Source organism: Sesamum indicum, linkage group LG3 (genome assembly GCF_026168435.1).
Source record: "Sesamum indicum cultivar Baizhima isolate 11 linkage group LG3, ASM2616843v1, whole genome shotgun sequence".
Taxonomy (NCBI): Eukaryota; Viridiplantae; Streptophyta; class Magnoliopsida; order Lamiales; family Pedaliaceae; genus Sesamum; species Sesamum indicum.
The window spans coordinates 21,721,413-21,747,019 of NC_142659.1; the positions used below are offsets into that span (position 1 = coordinate 21,721,413).

General features: G+C 34.4%; 4 protein-coding genes across 5 annotated transcripts; all 4 read right to left on the reverse strand.

The window, feature by feature from the left end:
* Positions 1 to 130: 130 nt before the first annotated feature.
* Positions 131 to 6,839, reverse strand: LOC105158367 (signal recognition particle subunit SRP54 2). The gene is made up of 9 exons (XM_011075109.3): positions 6,449 to 6,839; positions 4,455 to 4,554; positions 4,045 to 4,198; positions 2,906 to 3,056; positions 2,667 to 2,815; positions 1,806 to 1,906; positions 1,559 to 1,716; positions 863 to 977; positions 131 to 775 (listed from the first exon to the last, which is right to left on the reverse strand). Exons 1-9 carry the CDS (start codon positions 6,677 to 6,679, stop codon positions 447 to 449), a joined length of 1,488 nt encoding a protein of 495 aa, XP_011073411.1. The 5' UTR covers positions 6,680 to 6,839; the 3' UTR covers positions 131 to 446.
* A 3,343-nt stretch (positions 6,840 to 10,182) lies between these two features.
* LOC105158368 (uncharacterized) lies at positions 10,183 to 13,427 on the reverse strand. 2 transcript variants are annotated; one of them, XM_088878034.1, is made up of 5 exons: positions 12,996 to 13,427; positions 12,353 to 12,485; positions 11,252 to 11,457; positions 10,689 to 10,862; positions 10,183 to 10,457 (listed from the first exon to the last, which is right to left on the reverse strand). In XM_088878034.1, the coding sequence occupies exons 1-5, from the start codon at positions 13,197 to 13,199 to the stop codon at positions 10,371 to 10,373; spliced, it is 804 nt and encodes a 267-aa protein (XP_088734160.1). In that variant the 5' UTR covers positions 13,200 to 13,427; the 3' UTR covers positions 10,183 to 10,370. The 2 variants fall into 2 exon arrangements, with proteins under 2 accessions (XP_088734160.1, XP_011073412.2); XM_011075110.3 differs by having other exon boundaries at positions 11,252 to 11,472.
* A 1,544-nt stretch (positions 13,428 to 14,971) lies between these two features.
* Positions 14,972 to 17,401, reverse strand: LOC105158369 (adenine phosphoribosyltransferase 5). The gene is made up of 7 exons (XM_011075111.3): positions 17,165 to 17,401; positions 16,720 to 16,830; positions 16,334 to 16,426; positions 15,957 to 16,106; positions 15,806 to 15,864; positions 15,419 to 15,489; positions 14,972 to 15,258 (listed from the first exon to the last, which is right to left on the reverse strand). The coding sequence occupies exons 1-6, from the start codon at positions 17,253 to 17,255 to the stop codon at positions 15,433 to 15,435; spliced, it is 561 nt and encodes a 186-aa protein (XP_011073413.2). The 5' UTR covers positions 17,256 to 17,401; the 3' UTR covers positions 14,972 to 15,258; positions 15,419 to 15,432.
* A 6,566-nt stretch (positions 17,402 to 23,967) lies between these two features.
* Positions 23,968 to 25,434, reverse strand: LOC105158525 (seed dormancy control protein). Its single transcript, XM_020692503.2, has 4 exons — positions 25,406 to 25,434; positions 25,187 to 25,317; positions 24,428 to 24,947; positions 23,968 to 24,311 (listed from the first exon to the last, which is right to left on the reverse strand). The coding sequence occupies exons 1-4, from the start codon at positions 25,432 to 25,434 to the stop codon at positions 24,134 to 24,136; spliced, it is 858 nt and encodes a 285-aa protein (XP_020548162.2). The 3' UTR covers positions 23,968 to 24,133.
* Between the last annotated feature and the right edge of the window lie 173 nt (positions 25,435 to 25,607).

The following is a 25,607-nucleotide window of genomic DNA, read 5'->3' on the forward strand; positions in this document are numbered from 1 at the left end:
CGAATAAAATTTCCCTTAACGACACAAGAGGACCCATAAAAAACCTCAAACCCAGCTTACAGATCATAATTGGTTTATCCCTCTTCCACGAGATCCAAACATTGTTCTTGAAGAACTCTCAACAATATCATGATCAGGTATCAGAAGTCAAATAAATGAAAAAGATGTCATCATAAATGATTCTTTTACATGTAAGCATACAATTTCCTCTAAGATCCTTTTTCTCCCCAAAAAATAAATAGTTGTCTAATACAGAACAGACAGTTCTTTAACTGTAATTTTTCAAGTTATAGAAAGACAAGCTTTTCTGGACATCAAAATCTGTTTTGGCTATTAACAAGCGTCATTAGCAGCTTGGAGGCCAGAAGCCCTCAAATCCACAATTCTGACAAGCTCGAACACGAACTTTACTTGTTCTCTGCACTTATATTTATACAAGACCAGATCTACTTCTCCCCACCGCCAAACATACCCATCATATCCTTAGCAGAACCCATTTGCTTCATCAAGTTCTGCAAGCCGCCCATCCCGCCAATCTGCTTCAGCATCTGTGGTGGCAGGACTTTACTCATGTGCTGAGCATTCATGTTTCGTGATAAGGCACTCATTTCTCCCTTCTTTGGTATCTTAAGTCCCTTCATCTTGCTCCAAATCTTGGCCAGCCGCTTGTACTCTTCCAACATTTCCATTACGTCCCTCACAGGACGACCGCACCCCCTAGCTATCCGCATGATTCGTGATTCATTCATGAGCTTGGGATTGGTGCTGTCCAGCTCTGCAATATTTACTTGTAAATTAGAGTACGGCCTTTAAACAATTAACTTATCAAACATTCAAGCAAATTACTTGGTAACAAACTTGCCTTCATTAGTCATTGAGTCCATCATTGTCATGTATCTTTTAATCTTTGCCTGGCTTTCTTTTTCACGGCCTTTCGGCATCAACTCTTGGCTAAATCCTGGAAGCATGGAGAATACCTACAAAAGAAAAAGTTGTCTAAGTAAACTATGCAACTACAGCAAAAATCTACTGCCTACCAACTCCACATGCACATGCACTATGCAACAGACACGAGGGAGTAATGGTAGCTGAAAACTATCACAAAATCAAATATAGCCATTAAAAAGATAGCTTATACCAATATCTCTTTCCCACTATGTACAATATAACTAACAGACACAAAACATTGGTAGTAGGAAAATAATCTGATATCTGTCATAAATCCATATTAAAAGCAAGAATCACACCGTCCATTAATTACCAGGCCTTCATTTACACAATTTCTGTTGCAAGTAATCCTTTCCAAGATTGTCCTTGTGCAGCAACATCAATATATAAGGCATTTTAACTTGTGAACCAAATTGAAGAAAAACATTTAACATGCTTGGAAAGATTATTCCGCATATTTCTCAATTGAAAATTGAAGCAAAAAAGTGCTGGGGAACTAAAAGACGGAGTGGTGTAGATTAACCAACAAAAATCATAGCATGATGGACTAACTAGAAAATAGAGCAAGTGGCTAGAAAATTCCATGGAAATAGGTAGGCAACTGACAGACCTGACCAATAGGACCCATTTTAAGGATATTCTGAAATTGCTCATACATAATCCTCAAAGTAAAGTTTCCTTCTGAAAGCTTCTGCAGGAGCTCAGGCTGCTGATCCATTGGAACAACTTCATGAATTTTGTCCATGAAACCAGACCAGTCACCCATGCCTATCAAAGCAGATAGAGAAACGTTAATGTTATTTATTTGAACAACAGGTGGTAAGCAAATTATCTCAACTATGATCAGAGTAGCAAACCTAAAAGACGGCTAACAAATGGTTTGACATCAAATACTTCAAACTCATCCATATGTTCACCCGTCCCAATAAATATGACTGGACTTTTTGTTGCTGCAACTCTGCAAATTGAGTAGAAAGATCAAACAGATAGCACACTACGGTGATTTTTGTATGCAATCCACGTAAGTATTCTGTATGTGAATGAAAACTTCAATGCATCTGCAAAACCAAAGCTACAACTGGAAAGATACTTCCAAACTTTGATGCCATCATTCCATCAGCCACATGTGCAACTTACTGCTGACACGCCTGGTTAAGGCTTATTTCCAATCATTACTTGCTTGTTTAACAATTTTTTAAGATATGAAGATGCATTCCATATTCCATGGATAGATGTCACTATAGTTGGAAGCCATAAAAGAGCTTAACAGAACAGGTACTTTTCTGTGTATCTAAATCCTTTCTGTAAATCAGCCTACTTTCATGCCTATCCTACATAATCAAGTGATGCAACCTATATATTTAAAGGTCAATGTTTTGAACCAGGAGTTTACTCAGATTCCTATCATTGTTGAATAGAAGATGGATAACCATATATCTTATCCAATCGCATCAGATACTCTCATAAACTTTTAACTCTCGGATCTCAGAATCGTGTCCATTTTCATCTTGAAAAGACTCGGCAATCTTTACCAGCAATAAATTAGATTCTCCTACCCCTGATACAATAAAAGAGGGGATGCCAGATGCCAAGTGAACTTCTCTAACCCTTCCAGGGTAGAGGCTGTGCCACCGCATATCAGGAGAGCTGGCGTGCATCAGTTTTGTTGCCACTCCATTTAACTTGAGAAATTCAATAAATTTGTTTTCTAAACTTACGCGCTCAGGGCGCCACCTCCCTTAGCATGCCCATCCATTTTAGTGACAATCACAGCTCCAACAGCAACACTTTGCTTGAATGCTTGGGCTTGATCAAAGGCAGCTTGACCAATACTGCTATCCATGACAAATATAACAAGATCTGGTTTCTGGAATATTTGAATGATAACATAATCATTAATAAGTAGAAACTCCAAAATAGGGGGAAAAAATACCAGGTAGTGAACAGAAATACGTACTGTTGCTTCAGAAACTTGACGCATTTCTTCAAAAAGAGCTGCTTCCTGCTTGTGACGTCCACTGGTATCTACAATTATGAGATCACAGTTTTCCTTCTTAAATCTTTCAACCCCTTCAACTGCAATCCTAACAGGATCTGACTCCGTGTAGCTGTTACAGAGTATATCAATTTACAATTCATAAGGGAAAACAAGATAATCTACAGTATACAACGGCAGCATCAAATAGGAATGAAAAAATTATCCATCCCACAAACTGAGAATGACTGCAAACTCTGTAAATTTGGATCAAAGATTTTTGAAAATATACATCGAAAATTATTCATTGTCCAAAGGAGATGTGGTGGGGATGTAGATGAAGTAACAAATTCTTTTTACCTACAAAATAGTCCACATAGAAAGGCCACATTCTTTTCATATCAGCATCCATGCTTTAGCGTATTCAAGTAAGCTTTATCCACAAGGGTAAAAAATCTAGATATGCTCTACAATAATTGATAGTAGATTGAATTAATATAAAATCAACTCCACATATTTTCCTGTAACACCAACTCAATGCACATTTAGACCAAATAAAAGCCAGCAAACAGGAGACATAGAGTATTCCCTGTGTATATCTCACAAAGTCACTTCCTAAAGTTGCCTTGATCTCCATTCAGTCTACAACCACACAAGGAAACAAAAGGAAAAAGATAGAAAATGCTGGAAATAGTCTCCTCGAGTAACACATTGCATACCAAGGAAAAGATAAACATAGCATATCTCCAACTTTGCTCATAACTCTCACAGTAGCAACTGTAAAAGAGTAATTATTTTGTCATCTAATCACATATTATTCGGTATTTTATGTACCCTTAATCCCCCCATCACCGACCGAACAGAAAGAACCCCTAAACAGGAAAAGGTCTAGCTATATTGATTTATCTTGATTCTTGGAGTCATTTGTGTGACTATATTGAAGTTCCATCACAATAACTTGGTCCTTCAGGAAAATTAATCCAAGATGGCAGGTAGGAGCATCTATTTACTCAGGAAAATAAATTTCATTAATAGTATGTATAATAAGGAGATTTTCACGACAACATTTTGTAGATCTAAGAAATAACTAATCCACAAATAATAGGGAAAAAAAGGGGTACCTTCCATAGAAAGGTATTTTAGCTTTAGTAGCATTCTGCTTCAACTGGTCAAAAGCACCAGCTCTGAATGTATCTGCACAAACCAGGGCAGGTTTCCAGCCCTTTTTTTGGTGGTAGTATGCGTATTTTGTACATGTCGTTGTTTTCCCCGATCCTAGAAAAAAGTATGCGTCAACAATTAATCCTTTCACTCAAAGATAAGAAGGAAGCCATGAGGATAAATCAACAACAATAGCATCTGTAGCTTTTATGCATATGCAATATCTCATTTTGAGTCCATTAAACGCACAATTCCAGAATATGAACGCCATTAACAAGATTATAGACTTTTCAGCCAGCAGAATGCCACATAAAATCCAAATAAAATGACTAACATGAAGTATCAACATCATGTCATCATAGCAGCTTACCTTGCAGACCAACAAACATTACAACACTAGTTTTTCCTTTTTTTGGAGTAAATGAAGGCTTCCCTGGATCCAATATCTTGCACAGCTCGTTAAAAATAGCCTACAAAAAGAGCAGAAAGCTTCTAACAAGAGTAGAGAAGTATGAATAGAGAAATCAGGACACACTTAATCAGCGCCCAATAACAGTACTACAGTAATTTGTGATAATCACACAACACACCAAAGCCGTAAAACGGTAATTTTAACATGAGCAGATACGATCACAAGCTCACATACTCATGCACGTGCCGTTCACATTCTTATATTCTAAGTGGCTTTAAGCAAACCAATTAGCTTATATATGACCAAGTACACGCAATACATAGATACTGAGATTGGGGCAAAATTCATGGGGATTTGAGACAGGTCTCAATGCTGGTATTTCTCAAACCAAAACTTCTAAGCAATTTTGAATATCTATACTCCTAATTAGTTAATGATTCATACAGAAAGAACATTTGAAAAATAGAATTCCCATGTTTGCTACAGAAACTTCCTTAGATTATGCAGTGAAACTTCCAAGATGGAAGAAGTTGAAAATGAGATTTTGCAATTATTTGGTGCTGCTTTTAATTCTTACAACCAATAATAATTTAAGGCCCCAATATTATTCTTCCGACCATCAAGTATCAATTATGCTCTCTATAGATTGAAGGACACTAATAGAGTTCCCAGCTAATTTTTTAGATATTCTTGTCCTAAATCACATTAGAAACCTCAACTTAGACTCTATACAATAGAATTCAAGCCTATATTTCTATACAATAGGATACAGAACTTAATTTCAGCAACCATCCTGCCATATCTAGTAACTGTTTTCCAACGAACAAAATGTTAGATTGAAAATCCCTCTAATTTTCTCTGATTTTTACCTGATAAAAAATCTTAAGGGGAAACAATAAGTGAACTACAATTTTTATTAGGAACCAACTGAAATTTATTTGGAACAAAAATAGAGCAAACCCAGTAAGTTTTCAGCAGCCTATATTACATATATATATATATATATATCATGTTAACATCTTTGGAAATGCTTTTCCCATGTCACTCTTACATCAAATTACACAATGCTTATAATGACCAGCAAGCAACAATCAAAATTATACTCTAAACTCCATCTACCATGACCAAGAGTTCAAGAAATTGGCATGTGAGAGCTGCACTCATCACATGCAACACAATTTTCAGAAAACTAAACCAATATAAGAAGTATCTTCAAATAGGAAACAACCCAACATCAGCAAGTCTTAGAAAATAACAAAAAAATTAGAAATTAATCAGATCAACAACAGTATCAAAATCCATATTCACACATGGGCAAGTCTATGGACAATCATAAATTTATAAATTTTCAATCTCAACAATTTATATTGTCCCACTCTGGGCTAATACTTAGAACAAAATGACTTCCCTCTTCTTTCTTCACAATCAAGAAAACAATAATTAAATCTACATGTACGAAACTATCACTCACAACCTCATCTTCTCACACTTAAAACCATCCACCTGTCAACTCAGAAACAGAAATCGAATTACGCTCCAATCCGTTTCTAATTCAATGCCATGACCCAACCCACCCCCAGAAACACAAGTCGGGGGAAAAAAAAAAAAGGGAAGCGCAAAATCCTCAAATTCTTGGCAAAATTTAACAAATAATCATAAATAGAAATCTCAAAAACAAAGCTAAGTAATTATTAAGCGAGACTCCTGTTTCATCATTCTAGCATATCCCCATTTTTCACTTTCCCAATTCATTAAAACAGACAGATAATTTCCTCATACCAAAATTCCAAATAACAAGATTTTTAATTCTGTTCATGCGTGCCAAACTAATCTCTCGGACTAAAATTTCTTCCACGCCCTCAATTCCTGAAGCAAATAGATAAGTAACGGTATAAAATTGCCCACCCAAATTGGACAAATCAACCGTCAAATAATAAACTTCCTCTATTCACCTGTTGAATTATCTTGCGCTTATTATGACCAGCGGCGAGATCATCAAGATTGACGATTTTCTTGATATTAGCCTGCATATCGCGGACGAGCTTGAACTGCACATCCGCTTGGAGAAGCGCGCGCGTGATCTCGTTGAGGCAATCATTGAGCACCTTCTCGTCAATAATCGTCGCATTGCTCATCTGCTGAAGAGCACGCGAAATGCTCCCCCCTAACTGCGCGAGCACCATCTTCGCTGATTCTTTGTAATTCTCACTGGACGGACTGAATTATGATTAGGGTTCGGACGGACGGGTTTGATGTAGAGAGGGTTCGCCGGAGAGGAGAGGTGGATTTGGAGAATCAAAGCTGTCTTCTGTGTGGTATAAACAACCGAAACGGCGTCGAACGGAAAATGGACCGCCTTTCAACACTTTGGACCAGAATATTACTTAAACATAGTACATTAAGCCCAAATCAACGTCAAGTAGCAAGCCCACTTCCTTTTTTGAGAGGGATAAATGCTAAATTATAATAAGCTTTTCCGGAATTTATTATAATTATAAATACTTTCTAAAACTACAAATATTTTAATAAATATACGAGTTGTAATAAGAGAATATTTATAATTTTTTTAAATATAATAAAGTATTTATAATTATGATAAATTTTATAAATATTTATTATAATATATCCTAAATAAAATTTATAAAATATTTAGCTAAATGATGGAAAAAAGATTGTGTAGAATAATGTAGTGCTTACTTTATATGATGAATTTTATGATCAATTATTGTAATTACATTGATGCCCTTAAATATCATTTTTGCCATTTTATTACTAAGCAAATTGTTATTCTCACAAAATAAATTTATAATGCATTTGGATTGATGGATTTGATAGGATACATATAGATTGATAGATTTGGATTTGAGAAAATAATTTAGCGAAAGGATTTCAAATGACGCAATTTAAAATCCATCAATATTCAATAAACATAGTCCAAAATTAAAAATAAAGGATTTGAGTCCTTCAAATTTAAAATTATTTAAAAAAATTTACATAATTTATTAATAAAGATTTGAAATCAATAATCTCAAATCCTTCTATCTGAAAATGCAACCTTAAAATCAAAGGTCAAAGAGGAGTACCATTAAACAGCTTTGTCTCATCAATTGGGCTTTTTCCAAATTCTCACTATTTCTCATAATTGTTCAGCAAATATTACATTTCACGAAATCTGCATACACAAAGACAAACAGCCTGCAATCTGATCGAATATGTAAAATCATTATCTTCAAAAATGATGCAAGAAGTGAAGCCCCCGTGCACACAGAATTGCGGTACCTTAACTCCATCATAGTCCGTGATTGGAGTATAATAAGAGGAGCTTTTATATAATAAAGAATGTTAAAATATTATGTTGATTTGACCACTTTTTATCCGAGTTAGGTGGCACTCGCACTAAGCCAGATTGATGATCTAGAATCATTGTCATCGATTGTTTAACAAATGAAAAGTTAAAATTACGATAAGTAGATGTATATAAATATGGATATTTGACCTTAAAAAATACTCTAGAGCCTACACTCTGTTTTTTAGAGAATATTTTTTATTTTTTCCCTCTATCTTGTATCTGATTATTTAAGTACCAAAGGTTTTAACTGAGGATTTCTTAATAAGTCTAACATTTACTTATTTTCTTAGATCCCAAACACTTATCCGAACTGAACTGTCTTGGGGCTCATCGCAATCTCTTACCTAAATCACAGTTTAATTATTATCTATGTATATGAAGAAAAGGAAATAGATGATCTCGGAGTTGGATGAAAAGCACAATAGTAAAATGCAATGAGGTAGGAGAGAAAAAAAATGGTGAATTTTAGGATATAATTATAAGAATACTGAAACAAATTATCCAAATTTTGAGGAAGCTTAGGATCATTTTGTGGTATCCACAAACCAACTAAACCAAAGAGGGGCCCAAGTTGAGGATGAAGGACACTCAGGCCCAAGATTCTCCAGCCAGCATGAAAGCTCAACCACAGTCAAGCCCAATGCAAACAGCCTCCTTAGGTCGCCAAGAGGGCATCCGCATCAACCCACGTTAGAGAGGTCAACCACGTGGTCGATATGGCTTCAACACCTTAGCATGGATATATGGCGCCTCCAGCCAAGAGCTTAGAGTACCGACCTTAAGATCTTGAGATTCTAATTGCAAAAGAACATCGCCTCAACCACCTTGCCAAGGTCTCAAGGGTGTTCTTATCTGTAGAAGATGTCCCTATCCAAAGATGACAATCTTATCCGTAAAAGATCTCCTTGTCCGTAGGAGGCCGTCCTATCCTCGAAGAAGGCGGAATTCTAGAGAATAAGTACCCCTAGAGTTCATGGGCATCCAATCTTATTCCAGGAGATGGAAGAGGCTATCTATAAATTGCGGGCTCATCATTCGAGGAGGGTTTCTCTTCATTACATTTGTGCACGCGAAAGCTAGAACTGTACTATGCTTGCATTGTCTTATTGCCTTACTACTTTTGAATTTTTATTCACATACTGAGTTGAGTATAAGAATGCCAAATGATTATTTTGCAAATTTCCATTCTAAAGCTTGCATATCAAAGCCTCAAAATCGCAAGTTGAACCACTGAAACAAAGAATTTTTCTCATAATAATTTCAACCGCACCTCAAAATGGTCTATCAGATCTAATGGGATAATAAACAAACCCTAAATGAAAGATCAGTCATTTTGTAAGTTGAGAAATAAAGTTGGACGTCAAAATGAAACCAATCAATTTGGAAGTTGAGGGCCTTGAGGCCTTTCATGTTTGTTGTGCAAGAATATTTAGCTAGTTGACAAAAGGTCAAGCCCAAAGAACCTTGACTTGCTTATAGTGTATTTATAAGTTACCCGTCAACATGGCTTTTACATTGTTAAAGAAATCAAGCATAAAACCATCTGAATAAAAAATGATTCATTCTTACCATACATAGGCATAAATATAGTTTTGCCCAGATAGACCAGAATAAATCTCTCGAAAAATCATACAACAAAAGCCATCCACGAAACCAGACTTCAGATTTGGACACTTTGGAGAATTCATTAGGGAACATGAGGATCATTTTACGTTATTTTTAAAAATTGTAAGAAGGTGGTCATGGACAAGACCACACTAGCTATTCTAGTTTCTTTTTAATGAGTTTCTCTTTGTTTTTGTAACATAGAAACTGTTGGATTAAAAAAATAAAAAAGGATAATGCGTTTGTGGGAATTTTAGGATCTGTTTGAACCGTCGTTAGAATGCACTGGATTTATGCACCCTACACATGGGCCGCCCCAAAGGAGAACCGTTTAGCCAACTGCAAGGTGCCAGAGAACTCTTGAGTTGCCTTATTTCGACTCCATCTGAATTTCTATCAATGTGGAAAGAAGGCCAAAGCTCCAGCATGAACAGAATTTTGAACACCAAAAGCAATAGCAGTGGGAAAGCCTCACAAATCCCCAGTCACAATACGAATAGGAACTTGGCAGCGCTGACCCATCAAGAAAACTGGCCAAATTTTGGCAACGCCAAGAGAAGCTTACATGCACAGTTTCAGACAACGATCCAGTGGACTTATAGCGGTGCTTGTTACACCACATGCCATCCTATGACAGCTGGGCTCTAACCAGGCTAGAAGAGAGACAAGCAAATATATCGAAGTAAAAACAGCCAACCCGTAGAAGCAAGAGAAAATCACAAGACAGCACCAAAAAGGAAGACACAAGCATAAATTACTTGCATAACTTTTGACATGACCCCAGTCCTTGAGGAAATGCTTCACATAAAGATCAAAGTTTTTACAACATGCATAACTTTTGTATTAAACATTTTGTGGCACAACCTATATAAAATCTAGCAGCGGCTGTTGCAGCACACGAACTGACAATCACCTGAAATTTAGAATACATCTGGATGGAAACGTCCTGGGATGGAGTTGCTCTGCTGAGCCTGACGCAAATGCAAAGTCAACGCATAGTTGTTCACCTGCAGGAACAGCAATCCAGCCAAGAGATTTACTAGGTTATTATCTCAGATGGAGCTTAAACCTGTAAATTTTCTTCCAATTTTTTATATGGGAATAGTAGTCGTATTTATATGCTTTTGCAGTCATCTCTTTTAATTGATCATGTAACTGACAAAATATAATGAGTGGAGTTGTAAGCAGCCAAGAACCAAATTCCCAAAGACAAAATCTATGTGAAGTTATGCACCAACCTCAAGTGTTCGCAACTGCTCCTGATACAGAACCACCAACTGCTTCAGTTGCTGCACCTCTTGGGTTCTCTCATCATTCTCCTTTTGCCGTTCATGCTGGATGGCTACAGCACGTTTAAGGATGACATTATCTCGAAGAAGTGTCTCAATGTGTTCCTTCAGCATCACATTTTCCTAGAAGAATAAGAAGATAACTGTAAACACACAATATAGGATTGGACTCTTCGCTTCACAAGAAATAAATTCGTGCTTTGCTGGTAGTGCAAAACCAACAACAATATTTTCTTCCGCTGACCACTTACGTACACCAAATTCAAAAACATCTTTTCTCCATTAAGAAGAACTTAATATGTTTATTGCATAGTTCATGAAGTGGGCCAAGCGGCGCATCACAAACTTCACCCACCATATCTGTCATGGTACGATATATGTTCAAACTTGCAGCTTTCATTCAAATTGGACTGATTATAACAGCAAATCTTTCCACCAGCATCTACTGCCATCTACAATTTTTTAATACTTTAAAATCAAATAGATAATTGAGGCAAAAAATGAATCCGAACCTTGTGAAAATTTTGAGCTGCCTCAACACTAGCCCGAGAGCTTATGGATTTCTCCAAACTCTCCAATACGCTGGCAGCACGGCCTCTTGCATCATCAATACTAGTAGCATGCATCATCTCCTTCACAAGCAAATCCACCCATTCCGCCCCATCTGAAGGCAGGTTGTTCTGGACCTGAGGCTCCTGCAGAGGAACTGTATCCCCACCTGTTGGCATTTCACCTGCCAGTTATGCATCATCATAGTTACCACATATGTCAAAATCTGCAATAAAAATAGAAAGCTAACAAGCATTTACGCAAAGACCAGGTCAACAGTTGGGGTTGAGGACTAATTAGCAGTATGGTGAATAAGGACAACATACAATTTCCTCTAAGCATTATTGGCATAAACATCAAAACATTAAAACTAACTAGCAAAATTGGAACCTTCTTCCAAAAACCATTCATCTGAGACCAAATAATGGCAAGTTAACTAACATGCCAGGTCATGAAACCTTTGGCATGCCGATCTTTTCACATGCACGTGCACTCTTAACAAAGTATTTCTTTTGGTAGAGCTTCAAAGCTACTGTTAACCATTTTTTATGATATCCCAAAGGCACTTTGCTTCCTATCGGTAAAATAATTTCAGTCCTTACCCTCCCTCAACGAAATGCTGCTGTGCAGCTCGAAGCTTAGTTCAGACAGATCTGATGAATATATTATAGATGCAGAACAATGTTCTCTATATTCAAACTGATCCAATCATCCATCTGCTAATTCCAGGGATCCTTATCTTTTATCTAATAGTTACCCGGTGAACCAGTCATGGCTCTAAAACACTTGTCAAGATGGATAAACTCACGTAATACAACTCTCGACATGAATTAATCCCATGTATGCAATTAGAGTAAGTCAACTGAATCATATATCAGAATAAATACATCAAATATGCAATAATGAGACAGATATGGATGCAAAAACCTGTCTTAAAAAAACAGTGTAATAAATGAACCAGACAATTACAATGACACGCGTACAAAACGACACGCGAGTAGGATAGAACCCCAAATATCAAGCTATGTATGCCCTTGTTTTGTCCATGCAATGTAAAGACATACCTTTTCCCATAATCTCATTTTCTTCAGCAGTGGAGTTTGAGTTGCCCTCTGAATATTGAAGACAAAGCTCGTGAAGGCTCTTAATAGCCAAATCCAAGTCATTTCCAGACTCTTCTAAAGCTTTCTCTAGAAGCTGAAATAGTTACGAAAATGATGAGAGGGCAGTAATCTTCTTGAGCAAGGGGAAGCAAAAGAAAATTAATTTTAGCAAATTTATTTATGGAATAAAGTTAGCAAAAATAATCGCCAAAGCAGCAATCACAAAGGCCAACAACCAGGCAATTAAACAATAGAGTTATTTTTTTAAAAAGAACAGGTTTGTGATCCCTGATAGTAACAAACAGCTGCAAAGGCATATGAGAATTCACCTTCCCGATCTGGAAAGCTATATGAGAATTCACCTCCCCAATCAAACAAATTTCAGCGGAGTTACCAATTCATAGATAAATAAATTCATCTTATGCACAAGAGTAGAATTTGGCAATAAACGCTAAACCCTAGTGTCCAAGAAAACGCTAACTAAAATTAATCATCTCTAGTAGACAAACGAAATAGTCCATGAACAATTCAGGTCCACCGAGCCCTAATCTCCACAGAATTCATAAACCCAGCATAAAAGCTCCACATGAAGGGTAACATTCACCTGAAATTCCAAATCAGGAAACAAAGCCTTAAGCCGATCAACCGGACTCGCTTGTACCGGCGGCGAGTAAGTAAACCGGACCGGTGAAGTGGATGAAGAGCACCGGAACCTCTTGTAGGCCGGAGGCGATGCAGACGTCGGCGACGCCGCCGCGGATTCTGTTTCATCGAAGAACGATCTCTTTCCACACACTATTGCAGACATTATTATAATTATAATACTTTAAAAAAATTGATTTAGCTCAACAATTTTATCTCTCACAATCAGATTATTCGTTCTTCCGAAATTCAAGTAAAAAAAAGTATATCGAATCAGGAACTAAGGTTAGGGTTTTGAGGGATGCAATTGGAGATTCCAAGCTTTCCTTTGAGGTCGAGACGTACTTTTCTTCTATCTCCGCCTTTCTTTCTGGAGAAGCGTTTGGTTTCATTCGGCGGACGGAGGTATTTATAGCGGGTGGGAGTTGAGAAACTTCAACAGTTTGCACGCGCCTCGTAGAGCGTAAATACTCATTATAATCGCCTTACCACCGATCCGCGATTTAAAGTTCACGCCAATAATCTGGCAAGAATCGCATTTGAACATGTGGTTCAAATTTAACAAAATGTTTTTCAGAATTTATTTTTTTAAATACAGCAATGTCTCTAAAATAAATAGTAAATTATTATAATATTTGATATATAGTAAAACAATATTTCAAAATCAATCAACGACTTGAGATAAAATAAAAAAACAAAATATTTTTCGAATTAAAAAGTTAAAAGATTGACATTGTACCATCAACATAAAACATCAAATTTCAAATTTATAAATACATTATGTGTATAAAATTGTTATTATTTGTATATAAAATATAATATTAATCAAGGCCCCATTTAGCACGAGTCTAATTCAAAGGCAATTTTACGTTGATTCTTCAGCATGATTATGTTTACAAACGTGTAAACATAAAACTCATATTCACCTCTAAATCTTGAAACAAATTTTGATCATTTTTATAAAAAAAATTACACATGTATATATGTATTATTCAAATCAAATTTGCTCAAATTTAATTAGTCACACTGTAAGTGTCAAATAGACCAAATTTATTGTTCAAATCAAGTTGGCGTGGATCCACTAAGGCCTTGTTTACTCACCTGCAACACACGGGATATCCGCCTTAATCGGGGTATGTTTATAGAATCACCTTTATCTCAGGGAGTGTAAGTGTAATTCTTCAAAGTGTATATAATCATCCAAACATACATAGATGATTTGCGTAAACAAATAATAGATCATGGAATGTAAATATAGTCAATGAATTGAATTTGATCGAACTGGGTCCAATTTTTCATATTTATGTATTTTAAAACTAGTTAATTTATATCCAATATGTTTCATAAAATTTAGGATAATTACACTCCTTTTCCCTGAAATTTGGTATAATTACATGTAGATTTCTTGTGATTTGAGAAATTACATCTAAGACCCGTAAGATTTGTTTTCGTCTTACAAATAAGTTATTTTGTTTGTCAAAATTCATCGAATTTGCCGATATTAACAAAAAAACAAAAAAAAAATCTATATTCCCCCCGATTGACTTATTACTGACTTATTGCAGGCCAAATAAACCTTTTTATAATCAAATTACTCTCAGACGTCTTCACGCATTAATGCATGTAAGGAGATATATTTTCACCATTATAAGAATAGTGTAATCTGAAAAAAATTGTTTGACCTGCATTAAGTTAGTAATAAGTCAATCGAGGATAAATATCAATTTTTATGCAATTTTTTTGTTAATATCAGCGAATTCAGTAAATTCTAACCAAAATAAGATTTATTTGTTTGACGGAAGCAAACTTTAGGAATGTAAGATGTAATTTTTCAAATTACAAGGAGTTTATGTGTAACTATACCAAATTTTAGGAGATGATAGTGTAATTATCTTAAAATTTATGAACACATGAAACCTAATGCACTATGCACCAAACTGATAAAATGTAATTTTAATACACAAATTGAGTACAAGGGAGGAACTAAACCTCGTAGAAAAGAAAACGTAAATGGCCGAGAAAAAACTATTTCCGCCGAGAAGTTCTGGCTAAGTTGATCGAAAGCAAAGGATGGATGAGACGTGGGACGCAAATATCGACAGAACTCTTTGCATGACCACTCTTTATATGCAATGCCGGTAAAATTCGACAGAACTCCCCCCACAAACTCATGAGCTGTCAGCATCCGCTTCACACAATGTACTTGTCTCAAGTCCCCTCCGGCTCTGATATGAGCAGAAATGAAATTGAGATGTCAGACGAAGTTGCTTAAAGACTATTTTGCAGTAAATTTTCATTTGTGACAAGTTATAATTGTGAGTCGAGCAATAATATCTAGGATGCCCGACGGACAGAAAGATTAGGACATAAATGCGTCTGAGGTACCAGAAATTGAAGTTCTATTGACGAGGTTCCACCAAGACATATAATGGTTTTGCATCCAACAATCGCCGTCCCTGTAAAAGAAGAGACAATGTGTTATGTTACCAGAATCGAACTTACTTCTGGAGAAAACATAACGTAAACAGATTTATCAGCTGCAATTCCAAAGATGAGTAAATCAGAACAGCGTTTCCCATGTTAAGACAAGTACCATCATATGAAGTTCGGGCGCTTGACTATTTATTACTGCTTATGTATCCATAAGCCTAGTCTGTCCATTCATTACATTTTAGTTCTTTCGAATCCTATGGTGTCTGCCCAACAAGTCCAATGATTGATCATGTTACAATAGAACAACAATGTCACTAGGAGTAGAATCATTGTAGTTACCTTTACCTCTGGCAATCCAATAACACATGCACACTCGACAACCTCAGCACCGACACATTCTAGACAAATAAGAACCATCAAAGTGAGTCTGAAGCAATATGTATCACAATGATTCGAAATGGAAACAACATTAACAATTTTGGGACCTCACCCAAAAGCCTTATGGCCGCAGAGAGGGTCCCTCCCGTTGCCACTAAATCATCGACTATCAATGCACGTTCGCCTTGTTTTACAGCACCCACTCGCATTTCCAAACAATCACTACCGTATTCGAGCTCGTATGCTTCAGAAATAACTTCACCTGGACAAATACAAAATCCATAATGTTCATACACTAGACAAAGCAAATGCATATGAATCTCTATAGCAATAGCAGTTCCTGTTTAAGAACTTCACAACTTAAATAAAGCCAACTTCTTGATTTTGTATTCGGGCTATTGAATTGGCTACAAAGTTACCAATTTTCACCAAAATCATGTCTTATAAGGCTAGAACACCAAAATTTCAAGTCAAAATAGAAACTTTTACCAGGCAGCTTCCCCGGTTTACGCAGAGGGATAAATTTGGCACCGATTGCCAACGCAATTGGAGGGGCAAATATAAAGCCTCTCGCTTCGACACCTACGACAAGATTCAGCCAAAAGCACGTCGAGTAAGCATTGTACCACCCCTAATCACTCTGATTAAAAGTTGGCAAAAAGTTAAGCTGGTTGCCCAGTACAACTTTTGTAATCAAGAGTTAACTTATAAAGGCAAGAAAACGAAATTCCTTTTTCCACCAAAACTTGTCTGAAATAATCTTTCCAGACAGATACGTAAAGTTCAATCAAATTCAAGAAAAGTGCAGAACCTTGGAGAAGAACAACCCGGTTCATATTATTACAACAACTACAGGGTAAGAAAGAACAGAGTACCAGCAACAACAGAGATGCCCATGTCCCTGTATCTCTCCACAAAGATATCAACAGTGTGCTTGAAGACCTTGTGATCAGAGACAAGTGTTGTAATGTCCTGAAACATGATACCTGCCCAAGACAACCAAAAAGGTACAAGAATACACAATATTAAACACAACCCAACAACATATATTTCAGAAATTCTAGTCCAGTTTTGTCGGACCTGAACTAATTATGCCTCAAATGCAATACGCAATAAAACGTTGGATTGGTGTAAAATTAAAAAAATAAATAAATAATCACACAACAAGTATATCAAACTTGTTGATTTTTCAATAAATTTCTCCAAAGACTTGTCAACCACAACATCAAACATGCACAGACACAAAAATTTGAACTCAAAAAGTGTGTACAAGTGACAGAAAAATGAAAGTGTAAAAGACTAAATCTTTGTGTAAAAAACCTGGTTTGGGGAAGTTGGGCACAACGCTAATGGCATCAGAAATGGCCTTCAATCTTGGGTCACCCCTTAAACCATTCTCTGCTGCAAACATCTTTTCTCTTTTCACAATTTCTTGATTTTAGCTCTGTGTTCTTGTTATCTCTTGGGGTGAGGAGTGAGAAAAGAGTGGAAGAGAGAGAGAGAGAAGTTGTAATTGGTGTATTATTAAAGACTGTATCTTGGGGGTTGGTGGCAAAAGCTCCACTGAGGAAGATCCAAGTGCTCACTGCTCCTATTATTTATACATCAACCCTTTTTTTTAATTATTTTTCCTTTTCTTTTAACACTTTTTGTTCTCGGGGATATACTATTTTAATTTTTTGTATTTACTGAGAAAAGGCTGGCATCCGATGCTTTTGGTGGGAACTGGGAACTTGAAGGCGTTATTGCTTATGCATGGCAATGGATCCGGATCCACGTAAATATGGGTTTCATTTGTGTGAACCCTGGCCCGAGTTTTGGGCCGAATTTGTCCCGCACTCAAATTTGAATATAGTTATTATTATTAATAATTTATTTATTTTTAAAATTTAGTAATTTTTAGTATTTATTCACTCATTCACATATTTAAAAATGAGTATGAATAATATCTGTATTTGAATAATTAATAATGTATTTTGCTTATATTTCATACACTATGTATTAAATATAGTGGTTATGACAATTCAATTTTAAAAAATAATATTTATAAAAGAAAAACATGTGAATTGATGAGTTAGCAAGTATAGACATTCCCATTTTTTTTATTCTTCTACATGAGTCATGCCAGATAATTTAATTTAAGAAAATATTTATTATTAGAAAATTTGGCATAACAGCCGAGGCAAGGTGGGTTTTTATTTGAGATGGATCTGAGTTTGGGTTCTACCAAAATGAAGTGGGGCGGGTCTCAAATATATCTATGTTTTATGTCTCGATTTTTTAAGTGTTGATAGATGTATTTGTCTTATTTTGTATTATTGTGGATATTTTTATTTTTTTACTTGCTAAAAATAATGATGCATTGATATTTATGATGAATATATTAATTTAATTTTATATTAAAATACTTAATTTTTTATTAAAAGAATAGAGGCCAAAATCAATATATTCTTTCATTCTCAATTTTCAATAACTTGTTTATTTATATGTATTTTTATGGAAAACTATTTTAATAACATCCCCTTTTAGACCATCACTTTTTTTTATATATATATTTACATACATGGAAATTGTTTTCAATCATTAATTCTATAATCTAATTATATATTTTTGTTATAATATTTGACATGACATCAGTAATAATTTTAACTCAATAAAAGATATAACTATTTAATGTCATTTAGATAAAATAATAATAATAATAATTTGACATTACTAATAATAAAAATATAATTTTATTAATTAATCAAAATATACTTTCATTTTCACATAAAAATTTATATAAAATTGACAATTGAGAGAATGCCAAATGTACATTTTTGGAAATATTTTATAAGGTATTATGAGTCTTAATGTAGAACTAAAATTTTTCCAACAGATATCTGAAAATTTCAAAAATAAGTTTTTTTTTTTTTTTTTTTTGCTAGAAAAGAATGTTCTAGATTTTTTGTATTCTTTTATATATACAATATTTTAAGACTTTGATTACATTTATTATAAAATAAAAGGATAATTACATGGCCCTCCATTGAGATTTTGTGTAATTATACGTAAATATCTGTGATTCAAAAAATTACATTTAGTTACTCTGTTTTGGTCTAAAAAATTAATTTATCTGTTAGACAAAATTTATAAAATTTTTTAATATCTCTAATTAGTTTATTACTGATTTATTATAAATTAAATATATTTTTTATGATCAAATTAATCTTATAAGAGCAAAAATATACCTCACATAAGTCAATAGTAAATTAATTAGAATAAATATAAATTTTCATTTAATCTGTATATAAATATCAAAAAAAATTATTAAACTGATGGTAACACGCCAATAAAAAAATATGATTTTTTAAAAATTTTATATAAATATTAAAAATATTAGATATAATTTTATAAACTACATAGAGTTATAGATAATTATCGCCAAAATAAACGTCTGGGACTGGTAGCATATGCAAGGGCAGTAAAGTAATTTGCGAAGAGAATTACGGCTCCTGAGTGCTAATTGGCAGAGAATCAAAGTGGCAGGTGGAGGAGATCCGGGATTACGGTGGTCCCTGCCTAGCTGGTGACGTGGCTACGTCTAATCAGGTGACCTCACTCTCGCAGATCTATCTCGCATGGGCCCACTCCGATTGCGGTCAGATCACTTTCAGATATTCTTCTTTTGAACGTTGAGCGCTTCTGATTGCGTGATAGGGGACATCGTCGATTTTGAATTTCAGATCAGGTATACTGTACCGTGTACATGCGTCACATGCAATAATTATTATTTTCGCTTTTTTTAATATATTGAAATTGATGTTTCTTTAATTTTATAAAGTGACATAAAAATGTAGATTTATGGGATGTTTGTTAAGTTTTTATTAAACATTTGATAAGGTTTTAAACTTATAAAGATTGAGATTTAACTTCAAAGTAAGCTTTTAAAATATGTATTTGAATTAAAAGAATCATAAAATTTGTAAATTGTTAACGACGATAATTTTATAAAGCAAAAAAAAATCGGGTCATCATTATTGCTTATTTAATAATTTGAAACCAACTTAGATACTTATCCAATCGAATTTACATGAAATTTCTACATTTAGCATATATCATTCATATATTTTAAATTATTAACGAATTTCGTCAAGATTTATTATAATTATAAATATTTTTTATTAATTAAAAAATTATAAATACCTTATAGAATTAATGATCGTCTAATAAATACTTCTACAATGGGTTGTCACGACAGAATATTTTTGTATTCGACAATCATTAATTTTATTGAGTATTTATATTTTTTTAAACAACAATGAGGTATTTATAATTAGAGTTAATTGCATTTTACCATTAGAACTATGACCGCTTTTGTACCCCTGCATCTAAACTTTTTTTTTTATCAACTTACGATCTCAACTTTACAAATTTTTGTACTTTGTTATGTATAATTATTTTTCAGTCAAAATTTTTATTGAAAAAAAATCACATGCAGTGCAAATGTGATATTTTCACATATGTACAAGATGTTTTAATAAAAAATTTTGGTCATATCTGGCAAAGTGCAAATTTCACAAAGTTGGTAAAAAAAAATTCGATGATAAAATATAAAAACGAGTATAGTTCAAATAAATGTAAAATTACCCTCATAGTTATAACACATTTCAGAAAAGCTTATTATAATTTATTCTATATTTTAATAAATAAAAGAGGGAAATAGTAATAATTAAAGAAGCATGGTGGGTAGAGATAAGCTTCAAGTAGTGAATCTTGGTTGAGACTTTAGATTAAGATCCTCCAAACCTTCTTATCTCTTTGCTTAATTTATACACTACTTTATCATCTTAATGTACACCTTGTTTGTATTTGACATATATTTCTTTCTTTTTCAAAATAATAATAATAAGGAATCGAGAAAACAAAAAAAATACAAGTTTTGGAGGATTTCAGCAACTCAATTTAGTATTTCTGAATTATAATTTATATATTTTTATTTTTAAATTCACTGGAAGGATCACATGAGATATAACAAAAATTTTAAATAAATTAATATTTTATTTTAAAAATAGGCTCGATCATTTAGATCTTGATAGTGTTTTTAATTTGTGATGTACATGTCTAGGATGGCCCGAGTCATGGATCGGCCCATTAAACCTCATCAACACAAGAGGAGAAAAGATTGATCAAGCTTACTTGAATTTAAAAAAAAACCTGACAAATTTAAAAATCCTCGTCAACAGGGCTCTCTGCCGACCTAGGACTCTTGCCCTAACCAACTTCTATGGAATAGCGGAACCAAGGACATCCCCCTCCTGCCAATGATTCTCTCCTATAAATACATGTTTATATCCCTAGGCAAGGGGACGACTCTTTCCTCGGTGAAATTCACTGACAATAGCTTTACAATTATCATATCTCTAGCAATTAGAATTATTATTCGTTACCTATACATTCTTATCTTTTTTTTTCCTCTCAAATTATCACTAATTTGAGCGTCATATTGCTAACGTGTTTTTTGCAGGTCCCTTTTTCAAGATTTCAATTTCTTCTTAATTGAGGGATTATATTCCGGCCCAGGATAGTTGGACCCGTGAATTTCTCGTACGCATCATAATAAGTTCAGATACATTGAATCAGAATAAGTAAAATACAAGTAATTTAATAACGCATAATAAAAGAATTAAAAAAAGTACTACTTTGCTTAATTAGAATTTTAATTATAAAAAGTAATTTCTTTTAAAATTTTGTTTGAGCTAATGCTGATCAATAATAAATTAGTTAGAGGACGTTCGTATTATTTTAAATTTAATATTTAAATCAGTTCTTCGATTCGAATTTTAAGTGTGTGTCAGTGCTGGCGTGCTTGTAAAAGAAAATTAAAAAATTGGTCAAGAAAATAGCGTTTTAAACAAAACAAACGTGTCTACGGTGATTGATTGGATGAGTTGAAGGATGCATCATGGGGTAGTAAGCAGATAGCAAAAATCTTCAAGTGATTTCCCTCGTACTAGAGGGCCCCGCAAGGAGAAGGTACAACACTGTTGAAGCGCACGCGTGGTGGACTGATCATTAACTCGGAACAAGCCCCCCTTAATTTCCCTCTTTTTTTCTATTTATTTATCAAGAATAATTATAATTTATTTTAAATTTAATATAATTATACGTAAATTTTTTATAATTTAAAAAATATATCTACTATTTTTTAAATTTGATTTCGTCTAAAAAATATGTCTCTCCTTTAATCAAAATTTACTGAATTTGTATATTAAAAAAAAAAAGAATTAAAATAGATATTTACATAAATTGAAGCTTATTTTGTATTACTTAGTGTTGATCGACCACTGTTCGGGCAACAAATTTTCATATCGCCCAAAATGTCGGAGAACCATTCTGTTCGGACAACCATTATGTATTACTTAGTGGTTTATTTTAATAGTAGCTATTGATCTATTATTATAGTAGGTATCAGTTTGTCATACTATAATGATCATTCACATATTGATTTTTTATAAATAAAATTTATAATATAATTGCAATCGGATCAGTAAAAAAAAAAAAACGGAGGAAAATTACAACTACATTTCTTTTAGTTTGGCATAATTATAAAAACCTCTGTAGTTGTTTAGGAAATTACAAATACCCCCTAATTCTAAAATCCGTATAATAGCGAGTCCATTCCATTATATTTCTATCCAATTTTTATGGTGAACTGGCCGAAATGCTTTCTAGATTATGAATTATAATTCCATATACTTTATAAAATTTTAAAAAACTTTTTATAGACTAATATGCTCTATAGCTTATTTACTTTATTCATTCTTAGAATTTTTTAAAATATTATTTTAAAAAAAATTGAAGAATAAAGTAATACTTTTTATTTTATTATTTAAGAGTTATATAATTGTTTTTCATTTGAAGGGAGTATTTTGTAATTTTCAAATAATGAGAGCATATTTATATACGACAAACTCAGAGAAAATAGCTGTACGTAAATTAAATAGAAAAAAAAAAAGAAGTGTGTGTTTTATTGGGTAGGGGGGTAGGGGGTAGTAGATGGTAATTAACTCATGAAGAGAACATCTGCTTTTACAAATTCATATTAGCACCAGTGAATGAGTTTGGGATGTTGGCTTTTTGTTTGAGTCAATTCTTGTGGGATCATCTTTCATTAAAATAACACACTTTTCTATCTCATCTTTTCCTTTTACCTTTATGTTGGAAGGCTAATAATGATTGGTTCTTGAATCTCAATATAAAACGCAATTTACTTTTTATTGTCAGTCAACAACATATCGAATGTAACAGAGATTTTTGAATTATATGAGACGGGCTGCTTTCAGAATCCATTTTCTTATTGTCTTTTGATGATTTTTTTCAATGGAAATATTTGCGTAAAATTTATTACTTAGTGATTAAAATTACCACAAAGATCACCATCAAATCAAGAAAATTATGTGGAAAATGATATGATTTGTGTTTATAATCATATCTCAAAATAATATTAAAATATAAATATACATATTATGACAATTACATATAGTACGGGAATGAACGGAATAAATTTAGAAATTAGAAAATTTGTACCGATGGAGAGTCACGACACTTGTCGCTGACCTAAAGCCATGATTGCCTCCCTATGTGCAAGTTTTAACGGTTGACCATGACTCTAGGATAAAACCCCATTAGCTCCCAGCAGTGTCTCATCTCATGTGCACGACCACGAGAAGACTAGGAACCAGTCTACAGTCACGTTGCAAAAACTCTACAAATACTTGTGGGAGTATAACATGTTTCTCGAAACATAAGCTATACAAAATATATATCTCTTTCAATGTGCCAAATGAAAAAAGCTAATGGACCTTTAAATAGTTGTAAGAATTTGACCGTTATAAAATATTAAGTGGCCTAATTAAAACTCATAATATTATAATAAATTCAATTATAAATAGGTCACATAAATATATAAAATGTAACGGTCAAATATTTATTAAACCTTATAAATTCACAATTAAATCATCATAATAATGGGGCCATAAATCTCAAATAAATATCAAATTAAACTGGCACATCAAGATCAAATAAAGTGTTGAAAATAATTTGAATTTTAAAACTTATTTCCAACAAATTCCACTCTCCAAGTCTAAGAATTCATGATTTTTTTTAGCTTCTTTCTTTTGCAGGGCTTACCAAACACACCTCAAACATGGAATTTTCATCACCAAGAAAGCTACAAGGTACATATATGTATGACTGTTACATTTTGTACTACGTAGGAAACTATCTCCGGACGGAACAAGAATGGGGCTACTCCAATATGCTGGAATGGATCGCAAGTTCGTCGATGCAGACCGGACCCTTTCGCGTTTTATGTTTCATTGAATGTTCATGGATGGCTTCTTGAATTCCGACAAATGCAACTAGGAATTCTGCCGCATCTGTCTGGCTCAGCACCTTTGACACTGTCAGTTCTAATGCTTTTGTCCTGTACACGTGACATTTAATTATATATTAAGTGCAATATGAATTTGTAAAAAAAAAAGAAAATTGTATGGTATGATGTAGTTATTTTAGTTATAAATATGCAGAAGTAACTTGGACCTTAGGTTTTGGGCCTTAGTGATGACACGATGGATTTTCTTGAATTCGGATCTAACACGGGCCAGGGCAAGCCAGTTTCCCTCGGTGTTTGTTGGGCCGAACGGCAAGTGAAGGACACAATTCGCTTGGATCTCAGTCATTTCCTCGTCGATCACGGCCTCTTCGATCCGTATATCGTGGATGAGCTGGGAAAGGGCCCGTTCCACTCCAATTGGGTCCCGTAAGGAGTGGGCCAACGATCGGAGGAGCTCGAGGATGGTGGAGGGCCTCCAGTCTCCGAGCCAAAACAGGGCTGCTAGCTCGTGGGCCGGAATCCACTTGGGCATGAGAAATTGTGCAACGTCCGTAATCTTGGTTGGGCCCATGGCCCGGTTGTAATTGGCCTGGAATCGGCCCAGCTGTTCGTGAATGAGTTTCTGAATGGCCCATCTTGCCTTGAGGTGTTTCTTCAGCCTTGCTGCTACAATTCTCTGCTCTTGCCTCCATGCTCCATATCTTTCACAAGACAGAAACTCTTCACCTGACGAGAGAGAGAGAGGAGTTTCTTGTTATACATGAGAGAGAGAGAGAGAGAGAGGAGTTTCTTGTTATACATGAGAGAGAGAGAGAGAGAGAGGAGTTTCTTGTTATACATGACGGTTCAAGATTAATAACAAACCAAGAAACTGGACATTTTCGATGGAAAGAAAGTTGGTTTAGATTTCAAGACACAGTAAATGCAGAAGAAAACTGAGTGAGGGAAAAAAATGAAATCTTTACATGGTTTTCTGGCTTCTCGTTTGATGGAGCTGGTGTGCTTGGCAATGGAGTCAACATCTATGAGAGCTTTGCCTGTCGTTCTGAATTGTTCTTCCTCTTCTTCTTCTGCACGGGCTTCTTGTAAATATCTCCTGCAACAAAGATCGTGTGGTTGAGAGAATTAACACAAGTTCTTGAGCAGTATAAGAATGGAGGGTGGAGGATTTCTGAGAGTTTTACAGTAGGGGTTGAGATGCAACTCTCCTCATTTTCTTGCCCTTCCTCCACTGCTGATTTTCTAGGGGAGAATTGTTATGGTAGAAAGAAAGAAAATGAAATTTCTGTGGAAACTGAATCTTGAATGAACAGGACTATTGGTTGGAAACTGTTTATTGGCATATGTGGGAATTTTCCATTTTCATTTCAAATACTGTTATATCTT